The sequence below is a fragment of the Myzus persicae genome, unplaced genomic scaffold (assembly GCF_001856785.1).
Source record: "Myzus persicae strain clone G006 unplaced genomic scaffold, MPER_G0061.0, whole genome shotgun sequence".
NCBI lineage: Eukaryota > Metazoa > Arthropoda > Insecta > Hemiptera > Aphididae > Myzus > Myzus persicae.
In genome coordinates this window covers 1,535,858-1,561,338 of record NW_019100802.1, presented here as the reverse complement: position 1 = coordinate 1,561,338, position 25,481 = coordinate 1,535,858, and the positions used below count along the sequence as shown (strand labels likewise).

The 25,481-nt window shown below is 28.3% G+C and overlaps 1 protein-coding gene across 4 annotated transcripts; it reads left to right on the top strand.

Annotated features, from left to right (window-relative positions):
* Positions 1–145: 145 nt before the first annotated feature.
* LOC111043073 (helicase domino) lies at positions 146–24,128 on the top strand. Of its 4 annotated transcripts, none has more exons than XM_022327869.1 (37): positions 146–431; positions 1,386–1,521; positions 2,076–2,235; positions 2,309–2,635; positions 2,796–2,911; positions 2,996–3,181; positions 3,254–3,394; positions 3,515–3,698; positions 3,866–4,062; positions 4,130–4,267; positions 5,091–5,273; positions 5,345–5,446; positions 5,511–5,688; positions 5,754–6,390; positions 6,464–6,650; positions 6,745–6,951; positions 7,288–7,381; positions 7,447–7,500; positions 7,565–7,726; positions 8,739–8,917; positions 8,994–9,677; positions 9,753–9,949; positions 10,034–10,148; positions 10,296–10,592; positions 10,869–11,105; positions 14,972–15,016; positions 15,078–15,231; positions 15,437–15,744; positions 15,825–15,961; positions 16,080–16,152; positions 17,593–18,066; positions 18,141–18,285; positions 18,443–18,939; positions 19,017–19,136; positions 20,789–20,947; positions 22,047–22,184; positions 23,314–24,128. In XM_022327869.1, the coding sequence occupies exons 2-37, from the start codon at positions 1,444–1,446 to the stop codon at positions 23,485–23,487; spliced, it is 7,464 nt and encodes a 2,487-aa protein (XP_022183561.1). In that variant the 5' UTR covers positions 146–431; positions 1,386–1,443; the 3' UTR covers positions 23,488–24,128. The 4 variants fall into 4 exon arrangements, with proteins under 4 accessions (XP_022183561.1, XP_022183562.1, XP_022183558.1 ...); XM_022327870.1 differs by having other exon boundaries at positions 2,306–2,635; positions 4,133–4,267; XM_022327866.1 differs by having other exon boundaries at positions 2,306–2,635.
* The last annotated feature ends 1,353 nt before the right edge of the window (positions 24,129–25,481 follow it).

The following is a 25,481-nucleotide window of genomic DNA, read 5'->3' as shown; positions in this document are numbered from 1 at the left end:
TGTGCCCGGGAAACCGACAGCTCAACGGCGTTTCGCGTTGTTTACGTTTGAGCGACATGGGTTGGTGACACTGGGGTTCTTGTTATTGTTCCGGAGCCTCGGTCGGCGGGGGACGCGCCGCCGCCGTGAAGTTTTTGTTTTGTTTTGCTGTTGGGCGCTCACTCTCGATCGGCCCGTACTAGCTGCGCCCACTAAACAGCGAATTCTCGCAGTCGACCGCCGCCGGACGCCATATTGTCGTGCGCCTCTTAACGTGTATTTCGTCCGGGGAATCGGTCAGTACGTTTTTTCGAACCCGTGTGTTGCGATTATGAAATTCATTGCGCGCACCGCGTCATGTTCTAGTATTGTGCGTGCAAAATGTGCGGTAATTGTCTGAACAGACTCGTGTGATGGCTTGCGACCGATGGAGGGTAATCGCTTCGATCTTGGTAAGCATCTCAACGGCAGTCTCATCCGGCGCGCACAAAATGGCCGACCCGCCATTTCCTTCCGTTACGTTGTTCTAACGTGTTACCGTTTTTCTGGATCTGATGATGCTTTTCCCTCCCGAAAATGATGTGGGAAACCCACTTTGGGCATTGTTTTTTCACCCGATTCCCAAAAATTGTGTCCGCAATACTTTTTTATCAAATATTAATTTATCCCGCCTATTATTATTATTTGTGTTATTATTGAATTTCTGTTTTCAAAACATAACCTCTAATCTCTAGATAAAGTTTAATTTTGTTAATTTGTAATGAAAAAATTTAATTGCCAATTAACTTTGGTGTCGACAAGATAACTTACAGGGTTTCTTGATTCATACATTGACTTAAAAGGATTTTTAATATCCTACCCCTATTCCTAAACGGCATTGGAGGGTAAATCAACATGTGCTTGTTATTTTTTTTAAATATATTTTATTTAAAACTTTCGAGTAAATTTTCGTTTAATAATTGCATTTTGACATTTAAATCATTTCTTCTTAAATAATTCATAAGGAACATCAAATGAAAGTTTATTAAAAAAATTATAATATTCCAAATACTTTTAATTTCAAATAATAATCTTGAATATAGTTAAATAATAATTATTTAAATTTTATAAGTTCAAAATAAAACCAACTTTATTTTAAGTAATAAGGTATTTAATTTTTAATTTTCTATAATTGTATTACAAATGAATACGATTCTTAATAATTAATTTTTTAATTTTTATTTTTTGTATTAAGATTTAATTGTTACCCTTACTCAAATTATCTAAATTAGTTTTTAATATCAATATATCCACCTATTAGGTATCACACAAAATTTGAAAAATGCATTTAGTATACTAACAAATGTTGTTATTTAATACTTGTGAATTTTTATATTATTATTTTTTGATCATTTATTTTGTTTTAGATAAACTAAATGGATAATCCAAAAGCGATTAATAATTGTTCAGATCCTAAAATCATTTATGGCCACTGCTTCCCAACTGGGAGCTGGGACCATTGATTGTCACAAACATAATAATTATGATGGGAATGGCCATCAGGTAAACTATTTTTTTTTTTTATCTATAGGGTTAAGTTAATCGTAGTATTAGTTTAGAATAAATTATATTTGAAAGAGATACTTAACAATTAAAAGCAATCTTAGTACCGTCTTGATATCTCTCAAATTATTACCATAACATCATTTGTATACATATCATACCATTGTTTACATTATTTTGATAATATTTGTAATCAGTCAAATTTATTTATTATTTAATCAACCAAATTCTTGAGATTAAACATTAATAATTTTAGTCTTAAATTATTTTATTTGGAAATATAAAATTTAAAGAAATAAATATCTTAATTTAATTGAAGTTTGTTATATTATGATATCTAATATGAATTCGGACTTATAATTTAAGTTTAGACCATCAAGCTATTTCAATTATCTATTCCTACCTAATTAAATACATATTTTTTCTTTTCATTTTTTGAAATTTAATGAAAAAACTTGTTTTTATTTCTGTATTACCCACCTACTTTAATTTTCTAATAAATAAATAATATTTTGTTGGTATGTTATTATGTTTTATTTGTTTATATTTTTAAGGTGACATCTGGTGTAAACTATATACCAAATAATTGTGATAATCTTATTGGTGTAAATGGCTCTACAAATGATGCTGAAAACACCAGCTACAACTCTGACCATGATGATTCTGTGGATAGTCAAAATCAGAGTACACGAAAGCGTAAATACTCTACAGAATGTATGTTTTAATTTTTACTTCATTTAATTCTACTGCTGACACTGTTATAACCAATATTTCATACTGTTAGCAGCCAAAGAGTTTGAAGCTTTGGAAATGTGCACTTCAGCCAAGATTAAACGTACTTGTGAAATGGTGTTTGAACAATTGGAGACTGTACGTGCAAAGCTTGCTCAATCCCAACGAGAATTGGACGAAGTACAGTCGGTGTCGAAAATTCATGATTTTATACCTGAAAAAGTTGAACAGGTATTCAATGATGAGCATGTATGGTCTATGGCAAATGTTAAATGTGATGACGATCCTTTATTTAATGGTGATCCATTTGCCGACCTTAAACTGTGGTTGGACAAACAAGCGTCCGAACCACAGGAAACACATGTTCCAGTTTCGGACACTAGTAAGTAAAATCAAACTGAATTTCTAAATAAAAAAACTGATGTAAATATCAGGAAACTATGTTCTTGGTTACTTAGGTTAATTTTGGAATGTTTTTTGTTTTATTATGTACAATTATTTAAATTCCATAAATAGTAAAAATTAAAAAAATTAAATTTCAGAATCCATTAAATTAATATCACCTAACTCACCTGCTGAAGAACTTCCTAATTCCTCTCATACGCCCCGGCAGTCTAATGAAAACCAACCTGATCAAGTGTTTGAAAGAGTGAAATGGGTTCGTTGCATTTAACCAGTTTTCTATATTCATTATATTTATGTTAATAATAACTAACATAATTTTTTTGAATATTTTATTTAGGAAGCACAAATTATTCAAAAAATAAATCAACTACAGCGTGATGGTTTGTGGAGTGAAAAAAGACTGCCTAAAATTTATGAACCTCCGAGAAATAAGGCACACCATGACTATCTTTTAGAAGAAATGCAGTGGCTTGCTACTGATTTTGCCCAAGAACGAAAATGGAAGAAAAAAGCAGCTAAACAAGTAATTTTTTGTTAAATTGATATATTTTAATGTTATTTAAATATTGTATACTCATCTTAACTTATTCTGAAGTGCGCTAAAATGGTTATGAAGCATTTCCATGAAAAGAAAATTGAAGCTCAAAAAGCAGCCAAAGCTTCTGAAATGCATCAAAAGCGAATAACCGGGTTCATTGCAAAAATGATAAAAACATTTTGGAGTAATGTTGAAAAGGCATGTACTTTGAAACTACATAAATTGTAAAAAATATAATCTGTCTTTGAAAACTTAAAAAGCTATGGATTTTATGAAAGCTTTAAATAGTATTATATTTTTTATTATATTTTTGTTCAGCTACTTGTATTCAAACAATCCACTAAATTAGAGGAACAAAGAAAAATTGCATTAGATGAACATTTAAATTTTATTGTTGATCAAACTGAAAAAATGACAACTTTGGTCGCTGAAAGTTTAATGAAGTCTGCTAATAATTCTTCGATGAATGCATCACAAATTTCTCCCTTGGTTATTTCTGACGGTACTATAAGTTGATTATTTTTGATTGATAATATACTAATCTAAACTGATACTGATGAAGTATTTAAATATCTTGTATGCATAATTAATCCACTCATATTTTGATAAAGTAAACTACTAAAACTAGTTCGATATATGAACTCTCCTAAATTTAAATTTTTTTTGTAGGTAAAACAAATGCAACTGCTTGTCATTCATCTTCTGATGATGATACTACTGTAGATCAATATAAATTACCAAATGACAATATTTGCAGTAAAAAGGAGATGGATGTATTAAAACAAGAATCTAAATCAATTGAATTAGTTCTTGAAAAAAAACCAAAACCTTGTTTAGAAACACTGGAAAATGAAGCTGTTGAAGAGGTTAATTGGTTAATTTTTATTTATATGTATACCCGGGTTTAATAATTTAATATGTTTGTGTCAACAGCAGATACCGAGTGATAGAAGCGAAGATGAAGATTTTGAAGCATCAAATTCCAGTTGGAGTGATGATGAAGAAACTTTACAGCTTGCTGAAAAAGAAGACGGTCGAATTGATCATTCTATGGAAATCGCTGAATTGGAGGTAAATTAAATTATTTAAATGTACAATATTCAGTTTTAATATTATTTATTTTTATAATATTAATATTTTGTATTTTATGAAGAGATCATTTTGTCTATTCATGTCCTTTCAATAGGATCCTGCGAACATGTGTAGTAATGGCATGCCAACTGGCTAGCTTAACTAACAACCTTTTTCCTAGGTCTTCTTATCTTATGCTCACAATTTCTTTATTATGAAAGATAGTTTGAATACTGTAGTCTCTCCTAGCCATTCCAATTGCCTCGTCCAGATATTGGAGGTAAGTTTAACTATGCTGTTGATGTACTGACTGACCATATTCTGCTACCTTATTTGACTTGTTCAGCGTAAGAACCAGTTGAGAAATTATTCGGGAAGCATAAAATAGTTCTTTGGTTACTGTACCATGTACTGTTTACAAAAAAATTTAAAATTGTATGATATTAGCTTGTTTGTAAGACAAAAAACCCTGTTTTTACACCAAAACGTAGACTTAATTGTTCTCGATCAGGTAATCTGCAATTGGTCTTAAATTATGGATATAGATTCTATTGTACCTTGATTATGATGGATGTATCCATTGTCCTGCCCTTTTCTCTATCAGATTTCAAAACTCTTTCTCACATTCAACTTCACCTATATTGGATTCCCTAATAATGTTATGCAAATTTATGCTGTCCTGCTTCATCTGCAATGTTGTATATTTTAAAATTTTTAATATTTAGCTTATCGTGTATTTTTATTTTTAAACATTAAACAATTGTTTAATGATGCAATAATTTTGACAAACATTAATTTATATGTTTGTTTCTTTATATTGTAGGCTGAAAATGAAATGAGCATTGAACAACTTTTGGCAAAGTATAAAGTTCAGTTACCAAATAAAAAAGATCAATCTGAAGACGCAGAAGAGAGTAGCCAGTCTGAACATAGTATGAAGGAAGATGACATGAATTCTACCGATATTAGCCTAAAATATCTCTTGCGACGATCTCCTAATAAAATGGTAAATTTTAAATCATTGTTGTATAATCCACAAAAAATGTCTTTCTTGCAAACTTATAATTTTTTTAATAGCTCAACGGCACAAGTGATTGTAATGCAGATAAAGAAATAAATGATGTGACAGCATTAGCTGAAAGTATCCAACCTAAAGGAAATACATTATCTTCTACTAGTGTAAGCTTAATAAAAAATGTGATTATTCTATCTATTATTTATCTATTCCATCAATTAATTTTAGGTGGTTACTAAGGTTCCATTTTTACTGAGAAATACTCTTAGAGAATATCAACATATAGGCCTTGATTGGTTAGTTACAATGTATGAACAAAATCTAAATGGTATATTAGCTGATGAAATGGGTCTTGGTAAAACCATTCAGACCATAGCCTTGTTAGCTCATTTGGCATGTGAAAAGGGTATGCTATTCAATGTTAATAAAGATGCTCATATTTATTTTAATTAAAATTTATTTTTTTTGCAGAAGATTGGGGTCCTCATTTAATCGTAGTTCCTACATCTGTGATGCTTAATTGGGAAATGGAAATAAAAAAATGGTGTCCAAGTTTTAAAATTCTAACATATTATGGTTCTGTTAAAGAACGAAAAAATAAGAGAGTTGGTTGGACAAAACCAAATACATTCCACATTTGTATAACATCATACAAATTAGTCATAACCGATCATCAAAGTTTTCGCAGAAAGAAATGGAAATACTTAATCCTTGATGAGGCTCAAAACATAAAAAATTTTAAATCTCAACGTTGGCAACTATTATTAAATTTTCAATCTGAAAGGAGACTGCTTTTAACAGGAACACCTCTGCAAAATAATTTAATGGAGTTATGGTCGTTAATGCATTTTTTAATGCCCAACTTGTTTGCATCTCATCGTGAATTTAAAGAGTGGTTTTCAAACCCTGTGACTGGAATGATTGAAGGGAATGCTGAGTATAATGAAAACATTATAAAAAAATTACATAAAGTTTTAAGACCATTCATTCTTCGAAGATTGAAATGTGAAGTTGAAAAACAGTTGCCAAAAAAGTATGAGCATATCATTATGTGTAGATTATCTAAACGCCAGCGATATCTGTATGATGATTTCATGTCGAGAGCTAAGTATGTTTTATCTATGCATACAGGATTATCAATTCTCCTACAATAACTTAATAAACATAATCATTTATTTTAGGACGAAGGAAACCCTTGCAAGTGGTAATATGTTGAGTGTTATCAATGTTCTTATGCAACTTAGAAAAGTTTGCAATCACCCTAATTTGTTTGAACCTCGTCCAACTATTTCTCCATTTCAAATGGAAGCTCTCACATACACAGTCCCCCGTTCCATATTTAACATAATGGAATATGATCCCTATAATGTAAGCTATTTAAAATTATAATTGATTGATTTCAATAATCTTTTAAAAATGTTGAAGGATTTATCCTAATTATGTTTTTAATATGTTGCAATAGGAAATTGATTTAAGTTCTGTAAATTTACTATTTACCAACTTAGAACGATTAATGAGTGCGTGGGCAGCCCATCGTCTAAAGCGGTATCAATTACCAAATTGTGTGTTCGAACAATTTGATTCTTTACCTGATACACCCATAAGACTTCCTAAAATTAAAATGAATTTTAATATGAAGCTGCCTAAAAACTTAAATATCATTTCTAAGGTAATTAATATCTAATTTATAGCTACAGGTGTTAGAATTATTTGTTTGTCACCCATTTTTTTAAATTTTGTTATTTCAAAAAAATATATTTAAATTGAGACTATGTTTTTTCTATATCGAAATGTAAGAAATATATAAACATTATTTTTTGATAAAAACTGATTATTCTATGTTTTTTCTTTTTAATTGTTTATCTAAAATAAGATTTGTACTGTATTTTTCCCAAGTACCTAAAGGATGAACAAAGGTTCTAAATGTGGGGGGTAACATTTTTGTTTAAACAAGTGTTATCCATGATATTATATACAATGTTGAATTATTATTCTATGTTTTTAGATCAACTTATGCAATCCACAAAATAAATTAGTGAATGTGAGACTTAAACATAATTTGCCAATTGTGAAATTTTTAGCAGAAAAAGGGATAAGAGGTGAGTTTTACATTTTAGTATGATTTTGTATTATCATTTTTAATTATTTGCCTTTTTGTGTTTAGATTTAAAATTGAGATCAGTTAATAGTAATATTTCGAGACTTCCGGTTTATACAAGTACGCTTTTGTAATTTATATTTTCTTTATTAATTATACTCATTTAATATCTTGCTTAATATAGATATTTCATCATTATCTCCAAAATTAAACCAAATCAAACAATATATTAATGAAAACAATCAACGTGATCCGTATGTGGTAAATAATCGAACAAAAAATATCAACCCTGTGCTAAGCAATGAACTGTTAACTTCCATTCCTAAATGTAATGGTTCAATTGAAGGTTTGTCTAGAGATTATTTTATTAACAATTAGTAGTAGTTTTATATAAACTGTCCTTTTTTAATATTTATTTGATCATATATAAATCATTGAACAATTTAAAAGAAAGAAATAAATTAAGTAATTATAACTTTAAAAATTAATAACTTCAAAATATTTCATACACAATTTCCCTCACATCACACTCCTAATCCTTATGTACAAAATAATGACATTCTCAAGTTAACTGAGTATAGACAATTATTAAATGTACCTATACCACTGAATGCATTGTAGATCAATTTTTATTCACTTGAATACTAATTTTTGCACCAATGCTAAACCATTATGCTAATTTACTTAAACATCATTATTGTATTTATAATTTTTGATGAAATCACATTTTTAGCAGATAGTTTGAAAAACAAAAATTTTTCCTTAATAATATAAAATAGTAGTATTATAATTAATAATTGTTTTTTTATATTTTGAATAAAGTGCAATATATCTTCTAGCAATACAATACCTAACATCCCAAACATAGTTTATACTCTATCGTGGTTCTTATATTACTGCCATTAAAATATTTTTGACTTTCTGTTTGTGGAACATAAACAAGGCTTCTGGATCATAAATTCCCATAATTTTTTTAATTTGTATTTTGCGGTTAGTTTAAATTTTAGGGCAGGGGAATATATTGGCATTTTATGCATACATAATTTTGTTTTATTATTATGTGTGTATTTTCCATTTTTCCATACCTATTAAAAAATCTAGCTATTAAAATATAGGTGGTGTCTGATTGTTTCAGATGATCAATGTTTTTTTCATAGGAACTTATGTTATTTTGACAGATAGGATTTTTAGTTTCTAAGTAGAATTACATAATGACAATTTTCTCTTTTTTTTATTTATACAAAAGAAATGGTATTCAATTGAATTGGAATATATGCTTTATTTAATTCTTTGTTTATATTAATTCCATATTAGAAATGATAATTATAATTATTAATTAATCAAATTAACTGTTTAAGGTAAATCAAATCCATATAAAGCTGTTGATGTTAACGTTGTAAATGAAGGTGGCTTAAATATTCGTAAGAATAGTGATGTCTTAAACATCTCAAAATGTTCCAAAAGTCCATTAATATCCAAATCTACACATTTAATAGAAACAGATAAAGAACTGACTGATAACATTATTTTCCATGATGTAAGTTAGTTCTGCTATATTCAATATATTTTTACAAGCTTATATATTTTTATTATATTACCATTTACTTTTTCAGCCTAATTTAGAAGAAAAACGAATTTTGAGGAGAAAAATGAAAATGGATAATTTATCATTTATTAATAACAAAAGAATAGATGGTGCTACTAATGTTGTTTATGGTCAAGATTTGAGAGACTTTATAAGATTTGATGCATCATCTGGTCATGTTGGTTGTTCAGATTCAGTGGAAAGGAATCCTTGGCTTTGGCTTGGTTCAAATAATGTATTATCTGTTGTTGCTCAGTATTCTGCTCACATACAGCGTATGTCTTACATGACTGCAGTTGCTTTGTCGGATTCAGTTAAATCACTAGATAGCAGAATGAAAGAATTACATGACTCTTTTGAACAATTTATTGTTTATGTGCCAGCTGTGCAAGGAAGAACTCCAAAAACTGAATTTCGATTTCTTCAAAATGATTCATCTTTATTAGAAAAGGATATAAAACCAACATTAAATGCCCTGCACCCCATTATTTCAGCTATGAGCGTCTTATTTCCTGATCAAAGGTTAATTCAATATGATTGTGGTAAATTGCAGTCACTTAACTATCTACTACGTGATTTGAAATCTGGTCATCATCGAGTACTTATTTTTACTCAAATGACTAAAATGTTAGATATCCTAGAAGCATTCCTCAATTTTCATGGGTATATATATTTACGATTAGATGGCACAACGAAGGTTGAAACTAGACAGGTAATTTAAATAAAAATATATATACCTACCTATTATACATACCTTTATTTCACTAACTAATATCATTGATTATAGCTTTTGATGGAGAGGTTTAATGCAGACACAAGGTATTTCTGTTTTATTTTATCAACACGGTCTGGTGGTGTTGGCATAAATCTTACTGGAGCAGATACTGTGATATTTTATGATAGTGATTGGAATCCTACGATGGATGCTCAGGCTCAAGATCGCTGTCATCGTATCGGTCAAACTCGAGATGTTCACATTTATAGGTAATGAAAAATGTGATATTAATTTTTTTTGTTTCACTCTATTATACACTCAATATTTATTCTCCAATTTATGCTTTTGTTTAGATTAATTAGCGAAAAAACTATTGAAGAAAATATTCTTAAAAAAGCAAACCAAAAGAGGTTATTAGGTGATTTAGCTATTGAAGGTGGTAATTTTACTGCTTCCTTCTTCAAGTCTGTAAGTGTAAATTGTTGTTTTTACTACTTTTTTTTTTTATTAGTCTGAAAACTACATGTTAAAGAGCTTCATTGCTTGTTCTTTTAATTGATCAGTATAAGAAAATGATTCCTTATAAGACAATTTATTTGAAATTTTTTTTTTAAGACTACAATTCAAGATCTTTTTAAAGTCAACACAACTGATGAAAAACGGAGTGTTCATATATTGGAATCTGAATTTTCTCATTCACATAGTACAAATGATGGTGATAGAAATGCTATTAATGTATTTGAAACAGCTCTTGCAGCTGCAGAAGATGAGACTGATGTTGCGGCAGCTAAGACTGCAAAAGAAGAAGCTGTTGCAGATTTGGCTGAATTTGATGAAGCTATTCCTATAATAGAACAAAATGATGTTAAACTAAGTAAAGCAGATATGGAAGTCCAAGCATTAGAAAAACAGGTATAAATCCATTATATTAAAATTAATTTCTATTGATGGTGAACACCAGATAATCTCAATAGTGTTTTAAGTCTATGCTGCCTATACCTAATAGTAGATCAATTGCCCAGCAAGTGAGTGACTGAGATTTGGATTCTGCCTGGTAGCCATATTTTTCCCAATATGATAAAGATTTTTATTTCTTATATATTATGTATATAAATTATTAAAAAAAAATTATATTATACATTTATTGGAGCTTTTTATACTAATATTTTTTAATTATTCGACTTTTAGTTATCACGTATTGAAAAATGGGCTATAAGACTTATGGAAAATAATGAGATGGACTGGGCGACTAAGCAAGTAGCTGTGGCTGAAGCAGAATTGGAACAACAAAAACAAGAGTGGAAAGTTGAACAACAACAAGCCGCCAAGCGTACTGAAGAAAGAATGAACCAGAAACGTAAACTTCCTGATTCGGAGGATGGAGAAGATGATTCTGTGGATTTGACATTCATCAATAAATTTCAGGTTAACAAACGACATAGTATTAGAACTAAAAACATAGATAGTAGTAAGGAAAACAATTTAAATTCTGCTACTCAGAATACAGAAAAATGTCTTTTAGAAACAAAAGCGAGGAAGAAAAGCAGTTATGGTCTTAGACCTCAACGATTATAAACTACTATTTTTAGATTTAATGTTTTTAACTTGTTTTGTTCTCTCCCAATAGAGAATTTTTTTTATCTTTTTAAAATATGGTTATTAACCACAAAACAAGTTAATTTAAATTTTGTAAACTATTGTACATTTTTATATAAAATTAAAAATATATTTCATTTTATGTGTTATGGTTGTTTTTCTTTTATGTTTCTTGATAGCTTCTCCACAAGGTTGGGCTCTGTTTTGGTGTCCCTCATTAGAAGCAAACTCTTCTCTAGCTCTCGCAGTGCGTTGATTTAGAATTTTAATTTTAATTTAAGTTTTTAAACATAATTTTATGCTGACACTATACTAATTTATAAAAAAAAAATGTAAAACGTTCTCTATTATTGGAAATCTTAAGCCGATCGTTTTTTTGTTTGGTCTGGCATAGAGGTTGTCACCAAAACACAAGCCCCTCCTTGCCAGTCCAAACAGGACTGGCAAATGAGACTATCCGAAACAAATAAAGAAAAACATCGTATCGCACAGAGAGCAAGAGAAGACGACTTCTGATGATATGATGATGCTGACGGCAATTATTAAATTATGAAAGGTAATGAATTGTCCAGCATAAAAGATGTGACATTTATGTGTAATGTACATTTATTTATGAAATAATTATAGTGCATTTTGTGCTATTAACATGAAATAAACGCCTCCATGTTGGAATGTGGTCTGACGTTGATTTATTTCAATATATTTTGACCAATAAAATGTTAATGTGATGACAGTCATCATCAGTCATAATAAGTCTGAACTTAATGCTGCTCTTACTAATATCATAAAAAAAAAAAGACATTCGTATAATAGAAAAAATCAAGAACAAGGCTAATATCAGTAACTGATGGAGATATTTTTTCTTTGTGGTATCCATTATGTTACTGGATGATCTAATACTCAATGCTAATTTCTAGTGTAATGTCATTAATCATATCAGTTCAATATTTCTGAATCTCTTAAAATGTATTAAGACTTTGTAAATTTTTAGATAGCTTGATTTTTATGTTAGAGATGAATTTTGGTTAGGTGTTTCCTTTCAATCTAATCAAATATATAAGTTATTGGAGTACACAATATTGGCTTGGCCCCGTAATTAAAATGATTTTAAAAGATTTACTGTTGCTATCCAACATGTTTTTCAACCTTTCGCTGTTGTAAAAATACTATTCATTAGTGACTCAGTCTACTACTACTTTAGATGTGACCAAATGAATGTTGTAGTCATTCACGTATCCGGAGGGCTAGTCTTTTTGGTAAACTTTTTTGAGGGTCGCAAGTGATATTAAAATCCTTATGGTGGTGGTGACAACTGCCTTTGTCTAACACACACGCAATGATAAAAATAAAATAAAAAAACATTCATCGTTTCACTCAGAATCTAAAATCAAAAATGTAGACTGATCGATCTCAAGTAGACTTGACGACAAATTCAAATCTGTTTTCAGAATTCTTATTGCTTCACTTTATCAAACAGTACGTTTGCCAAAAAACACACCTCTGAATTCTTATGTAACGCGTGTGTTAGACAAAGACAGTTGTCACTGCCACCGATCCCCTTAATAGCAAATATATAAATAATGTAGATTTCATTTAAATATATAATGTTCCATAATATATTAAGAAGTTGTATGAAATCACAAAAGTGAAATGTTCACAAAAACTAATATATATATTTATACATATAAAATCCTAATTAAGCTTGTGATCAATAAACTAAGTTTTGATAAAAATAAGGCAGAAAGATTGAGATAACATAAATTCTGTTGCTAATCACAATTAGTGCTAACAAATGAAAAAGTGACACTTAAATGATACCATCGTCATAAGTTATGTTGTTTGTAGAAGAATGAGACAAACAACCGTTCTATTTGTATAATAATATATTATATTTGAAATATATTATAGAAAGTTAATTCCTAAGTTAAAGATTCCATTACAAAATTCCTGTACTTGATAAAGACTACACATTCTTCAGTTCCTTTACGGGCAATCCTAAGAATGTTTCTTTAAACGATGGCACATTGTTTAATGAGATATGGCAAATAGAAGAAAAACTGAAGTATTACATGATTTGCTGGGCTTGCGAGTCATTTTTTTTACACTGTTCTTGTTTAACTAGACAATTAATGTTTAATATGATGTAAGTCATGAGACAATGTTATAATGCTAATACTCCTTATCTGGGTAATTTTTGTTAATATTGTGAGAACCAAGTCTAGGATTGATAATAACTATATTTTTTTTTGTTTTATGAAATACCTATTGCATACTTAAATACGTTTCATGTTCATTTGAAGCCACGCTCATTATATACATTTTCTTAAGGCCTCCAATAATTAAACTTCTAGATTACAGATTTATAAATAATTTAGGTATTTATATCAGGTTACGTTTAAGTCACAATTCTCTATCAAATAGTTTTTTATTATTTATAATATATTAGGGTTTAATTGCAAAATAAGTGTGTGAAAATGTTCTAAAATCAAAAAAATATATTATTGAAAATAACAATTCTGATATTTTCAAATAATCTTTGTTGAAGACTATTGAGTGTTGGATGTTTTAGGGTATAGATCACCATACCACTAAATAATTTTCCTTCTGAATAATATGAATCTAATTGTGATTTGTCCACAGCACATTTCTACCCATGATCTTCTTTACATAATATATGTATTTTTAATACTTTTAAATGGTACATATACTTAAATTGATTTATTAGACATAATTAAAATATGTATGCAATTTTGTTCCAAAAAATATTTGAAATATGAGGTAAAAACCTTAGTTGTGAATGTAACTTCCTAAATATGTAAAATATTTATGCTAAACATTATTTCATATTAATAACTAATTTCTAATACCTTTTTGTTTGTTTATAATATTTTTATTTGACTTTATGGGCTATATTATAAATGTACTGTTTATTTTATTGATCACATTATAAAATGTAATGTAAATAGTATTATTAGTTTTCAAACATTTTTTAGTTTTGATAGTATTCTTGTAGGAAATACTGAATAAAAATATTGCTTTTTCAAAACTATCAAAACTAGTGAACATTTTTAGTTGGTTTGTTTAACAACATCACAAATATTTGTTCGAATCATCAACTTTATGATAAATTAATATTTAAAAATTATATAACAATAAATTATTGGATAAATTATATTCACCTTTTTATTTTCATTTGTTTTTAAGATTTTATTATTAATTTGTACCTTTGTCAAATTGATTAATGACAATAGTTAAATATTTGGTGAATCTCTCCAAAAATAAACAAGTAACCTTTATTAATTGTAGTTCAAAAAAATAAACTTATTGATGAAAATAATATTTAATAATGACTAATTTAAAGCCTCAAAAAAAAAATTAATTAAACTAATTAATTTTATTCTATGAGTCAATACTACCTAAAATATTCAACTAAATATAAATGTATTCTTAGAAATAATTAAATGACATAACCTACAGTTTTTTTAAAATATTTTTGAGTACAAGTATGTTAATTTAATGTACGTAAATTACATGAGCCTATTATATTAGTATTTATAGACTATTCATTTTCATATTTAAATTTCTTCTTGTACATTATACATAAGTTAAAAAATGTATTGGTGGTAGTACTTGGTGGTTCAAATAGTGTCAGTTTGGTCTTAAATTAATTCTTGAGTAATATTTTCTATTTGCAGATTGTTTATCCTAATCTTGGCTCAAAAAAATCTGATGTACCAAAGGTTAGTTGACTTAATTATATTTACATGGGAAAAAAATGTACTCATTTTAATCCATTTTAAGAATTTAATCCTTGGACCATGGTCAGGAGAAAATGAAATCTATCATGACCCATTATACTTCGGTCAGTATTCTTATATACCAATGACAGAAGCTCAACTACCTCCCATTCCATCCGCTCGGAAACGGCCAAGAACTGATGTCACATTTATAAACAGTATGTAATCATTTTCTCTACTTCGTAACTATTGGAGTTACTATTGTGTTACATTACTATTGATATTTTGAGTTAACTCACAGTATAACTACTAACAACCTATTATGTTATAACCATACCCTATTCTGAATGTCTACTGAATTTATTTATTATACCTTATATTCAACAAAAAATAATGTGAATTCCACTTTTCCTTTATTTGTAGATCGTTTAAGCTTACCTGTGTCATTGTCTTCAAGTACAAAATCAGCGCATGGAACACGCGATAATAATGCTGGTGAATGGAGACCTAATGAAAATATTTTTCCGCACTTACCTCGATCAATGTTTGACCGTGCTTCTGGTGCATTGCTTAAGATGCGTAATGATATACGTATTCAGCGATATCGTGGTATAAATAGACCCATGACTATGACTTTAGCGAGTTTGAAACCACCTTTACCAGCTCGACCTGTTCCAGAGCCATCTCATGTACCAGACTGGCTTATACATGAAGACTATGCACTTCTGCAGGTATTTTATTGTAATTTTTGGTATTATTTCTGAGTATCTGTAATTTGTATTATATACTTTATATTTTGTTCTTAACTTAGGCTGTTCAAAGAGTGCAAGAAATGACATTGAATTTAGTAATATTATGTCCAGCCCATACACCTAATTGGGATCTAGTATCTGAACTAGTTAATATGATGTCTCGAGTCTACAGATCTCCTAAACAATGTAAAAATAGGTAAACAATTTCTGTATCACTTACAGAAAAACATTGTTATAATACATTTTATTATATTTCAATACTAATGTGATAAAATTTATTTATTTTTATGTTTAATTATTCAAATTTTAATTAGGTACGAGTCAGTGATAGTTGCTCGAGAAGAAGGTCGTATGCTACAAGAACAATTACTCAAAAAACAGAAAAAAGTAATACATAATATTAATTATTTAGTTATTATCAGGGCTCGTAAGTTCATGCACTAAATAATGCACCAATAAGCATGCATTTATGCACTAAAAAGTTTGAAAATATGCATTTATATGCCAATTATGCTCTCAAAATATGCATTATGTAAAAAATTCATGAGCAAATTTTAAAATAATAAGAATATATCAATTAATTTTAAAAGTATTTTATCCCTTTTAATTTTTGTACATTTAACAGTAAAACACCTAAACACCTAAATACTTGTGAAGATTTGTCATCTTTATCAATTTTTATTAGGTAGTCATTTTCTGTCTAATTTTTGTACACCATTATCCTGCACCTACAATGAAAACATTTGTAATGCAATATTAGGTATTTGACATTTTCACGACTCATACAATTAAACAACTCATTGGTGACTGATGAGTCGAAGAAAACTATGCTGTACCAATGTACAAAATTATAGATGAGGGTTGGTAAGAAACATTTCACATGTGTACATGCCTGTACAGGTATTGTTTCGACGACAGACTTAGTACGGCGGAGGATAGTAGTGGTAGCGATAAAATTATTTCCGCAGTACTAAGTAAAATGCATAAAATCTAAATAGGTTAGGATACTAGGTAGTCACGCCAGATTAAAAATAAATCAAAACACAATCATTCAATAAACGAGAAAGTAAATAAGAATTAAAGAAACTTTTCAAATATTTGTCTAAACAATTTTTCTATGAAATAATATGCCCTGTAAACTCTTAAAAAACGATTATATGAAAAATATGCCTTTAATTATTAAACTTTATAGTATTATTATTATTATTATGAAACAGATTTGTATCTTAGTTAGCGTGTTTTCCTGTGTAACAAAAAAAACATGCAGATGCATGAACTTACGAGCCCTGGTTATTATACAATTAAGAGGACACTATACAGGCATTTGTTGTCTCCGCCTTACAACTGTGTAACATAACAAATTTACCCTCAGTAGATTTTGTTTGTCTTGGTTTATTTAAAAATAAGATTAAATCAATCTATTATGAAACTTTATGGTAAGAACATTATCTGAGTTTGGATGTGATTTTTTTGTGTGTAAAATAGCATACATTTTTAAATGCCAATAACTCACTTAAAAACTGAATTATCGTAAAAACCCGCAGAAACAAATTTTTACATTATTCAACATTATTTAACTAAACACAGTTAATATGCTTACCATCAAGTTTCATTATTTGTTAATTCACTCAACTTTTTATACCAACAAAGCTAAACCTGATCTTGCTGAATGGAAATTTTTTATGGTACTCAATTGTTATATGTGTAGCGTCCTCTGAAGAGATTTATTATTGTTCATTAATATACATATTACATACTTATACAATACTTTAAAATTTTGTTGAAATAGTGGTTTCATAATATATGTTAATTATTTTAATATTTTAGAAAATTAACCGAGGATTACGTACGTCACAGATATATACAACAGATGGAAACCGTACTCATACTCAGCTTCTTATATCCCGTTTTAATGGCTTATTATCTGTTGCTGCTAAACGACAACCTCTGTGTCGAACTAACAGTCAATATGTACCGAGCCAATCAGCTAACACGCCTTTGATTCCAAATGCTAGTCACATTGCAATATTGAAGGAAAATTATGATGTAGACTATAATGTACCTTTGGGTCCAATGCAAGTAATAAGTCGTCGTACTGATCGTATGATTAGAGAAAAACAACAGCAGCAGCACACAGAACCAACAACAGTTAGAGTGCAACCGCAACCCCAAACTGTGAAATCTATTCAGCTGCCTAACTCTTTACCTCCAGCTCAAACTGTTAGTCCAGCGCCTGTTAGACCCTCGCCTACAACTCAACATCGAATTATTATGAGCTCTCCATCACCTTCCATTGTTCAAGTAACTATACTTTTATCTGACAATATTAACATACTGTGGAATTTGACTTCATAATCTCCTTTTCTTATTATCAGGAAGCGAATATACAAAATATACCTCAGACTAGTCCTAAAGTGGTTCCAATTCCAATGTCTGTTCATTATTCAGCTGCGGTTCAACGAGCACTTAATTTCACTCAAGCTTCCATTGTAACTCAAGCATCTTCAACTACCGGAAAAGGTATAAGATACGTCATTAAATACGAAAAAGATAACTTGTATTTCGTATATCTTGATGTATTTACTTTTACCTTTTACTCTGGATGAGTAACAATTTAATTTTACAAATTTGTTAGTTACATGTGTATGTGTATTTACTAACATATTATTAATTTCAGTAGTCACTACAATGAATAAAACTATTACTCAATCTCAAATTCAAATGTATCGTCAACAACAACAAAATATAGCTAGACAACAACAAGTTAAGATGGTTAGTGCTCGTGCAACCAAACCGCCTACTGCCAACATCATACCCGTCCAGACATCTCAAACACCAACTACACTTAATGTTCGACCCAAAAACACATTAAATACTAGGAATATAACCGATACTGATGTAACAAATTTTATAAAAAGACATCAATTATTACAACAAAAACAATCACAAACTGTTACCGTTCAATCACCTATCGCAACTGCAGGACCGTCAATAGTTAAAACATCTGTACAAAGTCTGATGCTTTCAGCTGGTGCTAAAAATGCTATAAGTGTTGCAACTGCTACAAAAAATATCAACCCTCAACAACAATTCAGACATCTTACACTTCAACAGCCTATGTTGACCCAGAGAAAAATTCCTACCCAAAAAGTTACCCAATTGAGTCAAGTTGTGGTAAATATTTAAAAAACAAAAAAATATAAATGTTTACTATAATTTTTTTAAAAAATAATTTTATATTTTTATAATAGGTGGCCGGTAAAACTGGAGTTCCAACACAATTGATCGTTCAATCTAAAGGTGTACCAAGTACAATGACTATGCAGCAATTGCAGACTATGATGAAACAACAAAATATTCAAAACGTTAGCGTAAGTATCTGCAAATTGAACACTTAAAGTCTTAAAGTAGACTTAATCGTACATTTTTTTAATTTTTAAACTGTGTTTTTTGCAATTTGTATACGACTGTGCACTGAGTTCTTTTGTTTTATCTTAAAGTTTATTGCACTGTTAAACCTTTACTAAAACTATAAGTTTAAGATGATGCCACATCTGAAAGATTTTTATCTGATATCTAGGATCTGAATAACTTTTGATTTTTGAGTCAAGAAGCAAGTTATGAGCAAAAACTTTAAATTTTAAAATTATTATTACTAGCTTCAAAATTAAAATATTATTAAAAGCCCAAGATTCCTTACACTTTTAAGACAGACAACACTTATGGGTGTCCACTTAATACATTTATGAAGGGGTTTTTTTTGCAACAATAGTTTTTGACTGTAGGGACTTTTATAAATTTTTGTTTTTATTTTAATAACTTAATTAAAAATAATTGGTGGGTGTTGTGTACTAGATTCTAAACAAAATATACATTCTTGTAACAATGCGTGTTTTTTGTCTGTCGTCACATTTTGGGTTAGTAAAAATATTCTATTTTAAAATAATTTTTCGCAGGAATCTGATTGGTACTTTTTGTGGGGAGAATCTAATATTCCCAGTAGGTTATGAATAATGGGAACATTTTTTGACAATAGGTTTTCAACATAAACAATTTAGTTTTCATGGTGTAATTCATATGTTAAGAACTATAGGTACTTTACATTTTCAGCAAATGTTTATATTAGCATAGCATTGTCTATGCATGATCACATTTTTACTTTTTTACAATTCATATGGGCATGAAAAATGTTTGATTTATTATTGTGTTCAATAATTGATTATTTTTTCAAAAAACGTAAAAATATAATACAAAGTTCCTCATAAATTGTTATTATAGCAGTATTAAAGATACTTTTGCACAATTTGCAAACTATTTTGTTGTTGAACATTTATAAAATATTTTGTAGGTAAGGATTGAAAATTTAAATCGAGGTTTCTCATAAGTAGTTACTTTAACAAAATATCTAAAAAAATATATATAAAAACACTTTTTCAGAAATTTAATACTGGATAAAATTAGATATTTTATAACAAAGAATAATGATTCTATAGTTACTTTGTTTTAATTTAAAAATATTATTCAAGAATATTTGTAATTTTCAAAGTATGTAATTAAATATTATACACATCAATAAAATTCTTCAAATGCAATATTTCGGCAAAAATTAATTCAACTTACTATATAATTAATAGCTAAATAAACTCCTTTAATCACAAAATATAATTTGTATAGTGTGCTGATAAATTATCTTCGTTTAAGAGTTGTTTTTCAAATTTAACACATCTATTGCGGTGATTCTTCTAGACACCTAATATGTTACAACTTTTAGTAGATCGGTACACACCCCCAGGACCTTTTTTATTTTATTTAAAAATAAAATGGATAGTTACTCGGAAAGTTCCAAATTCTTTACATTTAAGATTTTAATTTAAATATTGGTTATTTTGAAAACATGTTTATTAAAACTTAGTTTTTACTATTTAATAATATTGTATTATTTCATTCAATATCATTTTATTGTATTAAATTTTCCTTTTATTTGTGACAAATTATAATTATTGCATGGTATACCAATTTTTAGGTCTCTGGTGCTAATATAACTGCAATGCAATCAAATTCAAATGCAGGTCAAGTCATATCCCATGTCATTGCCAAAAGTCATGGACAGTCTTCGAGTATCGGATTAACGAGAGTACTACCAGTAGTTACAACCCAAACATCATTAAAACAAGCAATTCAGGTATTATGATTAGAGATTAAAATGTTTATTTATAACTAAATATTGTATCACTGTATTAACATAGTTGTGATACATGTCACTGATTGAATAATATGTTATATATTATTGCTGTATTGGATTCATAAACTGTAATTATTAACCATAGATATTATCTATATTTTTACCTGTTTTAATCCATATTCATAAGTCATGCACAGACTTCAATTTGTGGTTGAGTCTGGAACAATTATAGTCTCCTAATACTTGTACTGTGTCCCTAATTATTTATTTAATACATTAATATATATTTGAATTATAAATGAATAACTGTTATTGATATCGATAAGAATACAATTAATAATAACAGTGTCTCATAATATTTTACTACACATTACACATTAAAAATCTAAACATAACTATACACAGTATACACTAAATAGTTAACATACCATAGGTTATTTTAGAGAGCAGTTCACTGTTTGTCATTTAAAATCAACTTTTTATAAATGCATGGGTTTTCCTGTTGAGGTGTGCAGCTACAAATCAGTGTGGGTCTACTTATCTTAATGTTAAAGAAATAAAACATATTATATCATAGATGTATTAACATATTAATGTTTATTGTCATTTTTGTTAGATGAATAAAATTGGTGTAGTAGCATCTCCCATAAACATATTATTCTTATATATGCATAGTGATAAAAGCAAAGAAATAAGTTTTAAATATCAAAAAACCTTGAAAAATGCAATTAATACCTCAAAAAAAAATGACTAATTAAAGTAATATGTACTAAAACACATTTGTATTTTGGAAAGTATTGTGTCAAACATTTCAGAAAAACAGCAAATGCATTAAAATCCCAGCTTTATCTATTAATTATTATTCAATTAGTTTATTTAAGGGCATTTACAAATGCTTTGGATATTCAATCATAAATAAACAATATTTACACATATTTTGTAAAAAAAAGTGTTTTGGAATCCTAATATTGAGTTCATTGAACTAGTGATATGTTATTTCAAGCTGATATAAATAAACATGTTGTTGGAAAAATTATTCATTTTTTCTTGTGCTAAATTTTAAACAATATTCAGAATTTTAAATCATTCTTAATTTTAGGTGGTCAATCCGGTTCAAACATTGAGAACATCTGGTGTTGGTATTGAAACAGCTCGTTCAACATTACAACCATGCTCTTTGACTAATGTATTTAAGACTTCTGGAAATTCTGGACATTCTCCCAACATACTATCTCAGGTTTGAATATACAATGATTAGTTTAACAGTTAATAATCATTCTTAAAAACAATATATGCAATTTTGAAAATGCATTTTCACATAATTTGCAGCTATTATAAAACAACATATTTAGATTCTGAGCGTTGAATGTATTGATTTTACAAAGATGTATATGTGTTTTTTTTTAGTATAAGTATAATGATAAGTAGTCACATGAATGCTTCTATTTTTAACTTCAGTATCTTCTCTGGTAGGGAAGTGCATGTAGTTAAGAGAGATTACACCATAATATTTTCAAAATATTTAGACTTATTATGTTAATGTTTTCTCTCAGTCAAATAACTTAAAAATATAATACAATGTTCCTCATAAATTAATATTGGAAATTTAAAAAAAGTTAAAACACATAAATGTATATTATATATATATTTTTCATGAGCGTCTGAAATCTTCAATAATAGATATTCACCAGCTTATTAATAAATTCCCTTGGAACAATTTTCTTATTTTGTTATTACTCAAAAAATAATAACCATAGATACTCAAAATTTTTTTTTGTAATTTTGTATACATGGTCAAATGTTCAATGTATTTTTAGTTTTTTTCTATAAAATACATTTTTTTTTTTTTTTAGCTATTAATGCTTGAAAATTTAATACATGGTTTATTTTAAGTAGTGTTCATATTGTAACCTAAAATGTAAATTCAGCCTTCTGTATTTATAATGTTTAATGGTAAAATAAATTACTATAATAGTAATTATATCAGAACATATACTTTGTAACATTGTCGGTTGACAGATGTCTTCGCTCAGAATCTTTTTGTGTTCATTAATGTTATATCATTGAATTCAAATTTAACACATCTGTTACAAAAACCCATATAGACCGACTGCTGCATAATGATCTGGTACCCATTTTTTTAAAAAATTTTTTTACATTTTTGTATGACAACTTACAATTTTAATTACATATTCTAAATTCTGAGATAAATATTTCAGCTTATGAAATTAAAATTCCATGAAGTCATTCAAAAAGTAAGAAACTTAAATGTTTGATACAAATTAAAACCATGAAGAAAACAATTTCTAATAGTTTTGTTCAAGAATTGTTTGCATTTATAAATTGTATGAAATCATATTTTGCAGGTTGTATTTCAACAAGGTCAGCAAATGTCCGTACGCCAAGGTCAGTTACGTGTTCAAAGCTCATCAGGCCAAACTGGATCTATAGTTGCTGTATCTATGGCTCCTCAACAACAGCAACCAACTGTACTGACTATACCTTCATCGCCTAATTCACATACGCCACGCACAACTTAAATGACATAAACATATAATATGATATTTTAGATAAATTATTTTTATTTGTGTTTAGGTTCACATTGCCTATTGGTTTTTTTTTTATATATTACCATTAACAGACTAATTTTGAGCATTTTTTTGTTCCCTTTAAAAATTTGTTTCAAAGAAAATTATTGTTTTCAGTTGTATGTCAAAGAATAACAATATTTAACTTTTTATGGTTTTAATTTAAATTTTTTATTTTCTTTGTAGATTACATTGATGTATTTAATAAACGTTGTTAAAGTTCTACGTACAATTTCATATATGTCCTACGTAATTTCTTATGTATATTTATACATACTTATTATATATTATATTAAAAATCTGTAATAAAATTAGATATAGGCTGTTACCATTATCGACTTAAATAATAGCTGATGTTAAAAGTACCTAATAACAAAGATAATTTTAAATAGTATTAAGAGAAAATGTTAATTTTAAATTTTGATGGTCTTTCTTATGTTTTTTCATAAAAAAGATAATTCACTCTAGATATTGTTTCAAGTGAAGTTGTGACTGTTACGCTTATTTTTTCCTTCATAGAAAATACTCTGTATAATAATAAATAAAAATATTGAGGTGCAATTAATCAATAAATCATAATGTGTATTTGTATCAATTGAACTTGATAAGCATATAAATGAATGTATATATGATATTTATTGCACCAAAATGAATTTTGTACAATTTTAGGCTCTTGTATATAATTTTGTTGTATAATGTAATTTTAATCAATTTTTTTTAATTTGCAATTGTAATCGTAAAATTGATGTTGTACATGGTCATTTTAATTAACATTCGTGATATATAAACTGTATATAATTAATATAGAAATTTTTTTTTATATAACTTGTTTATTTTTCTTTGGCTTGTAGTTACATTCCTATTTAGCAGGTGTATTATACTTTCAACTTAAAATACTTAAATAATTTCAGGCTGTGATCTGACAGTACTTATGTAAACTATATAACTGTAATCATATTATTACTTTTAGTTAAACCATATTCAATACTGTTTCCTTAGTATGCAGTATGCTTAAGCGGTATAACCTATGAGGTTGAAGCCCGCTCCCTTTAATATTTTCTAGAACTGATATTTGCTTAGTACAACGTAATAACGTTTGAAATGGTGAAGAGGGAGAAGGGTTAATCCCCACATCTTTTTGCTAATGCCCCTTAGGTTTGTGATAAAAATCACATTTAAAGTAAACTGTAAAATTCTATTGATTTAATGGAATGGTATGTTTATAAACTATTGAGATTTCTATTATTTACACATACATATATTATTAAACTTTTATTTTATATTATTTTATGAAAGCAATTAAGCTAACTATTTTAATATTTAACAGTTACTTAAAATGTTTAATGTATTATATTTTGATTTTATAGTAATTACAAACAAAAACAGGAAATAATTTAAAAATTAGAAATAAAAAAAAACTTGCAGTCTGTATATGATTATTAGATACAGTAGTGGACATAACGCTGAGTTTGGCTTGAAGACGTAGGCTTACAGGTAGCAATCAAAAAATCAGAGACCATGGTATTAACAATTTCACGGTACACTACACCATTGCAATCTTACTAAGGGGTGTTAAGATGAGTATAAAATACCCAAAATTTGACCTGGACTTCAAGCTGAATTATAAAAATCACGGGAAAATAGCAGTTGATGAAACAGAAACTTTAGGCGGATAATGCCCTCAAAGGAGGAAATTAATATCAACCGTAATCACATAAAATTGCTCTATGGATCCCAGGTGTAGGCTTACAAGATGGAACTCGGATGAATGGGGATGGACATTTCTGAAAAAAAGCCATGACGATAGAGTGAAATCGGCTCATTCTGTTGGGAATGATCATTCCATTTTTGTCGATTAAACTAGCTGTAAAGTGGAATTGTAGATACTTGCCAGCTATAAGGAATCAAATAAGACTAGTTTCAAAATCATAAATTAAAAAAAGTGG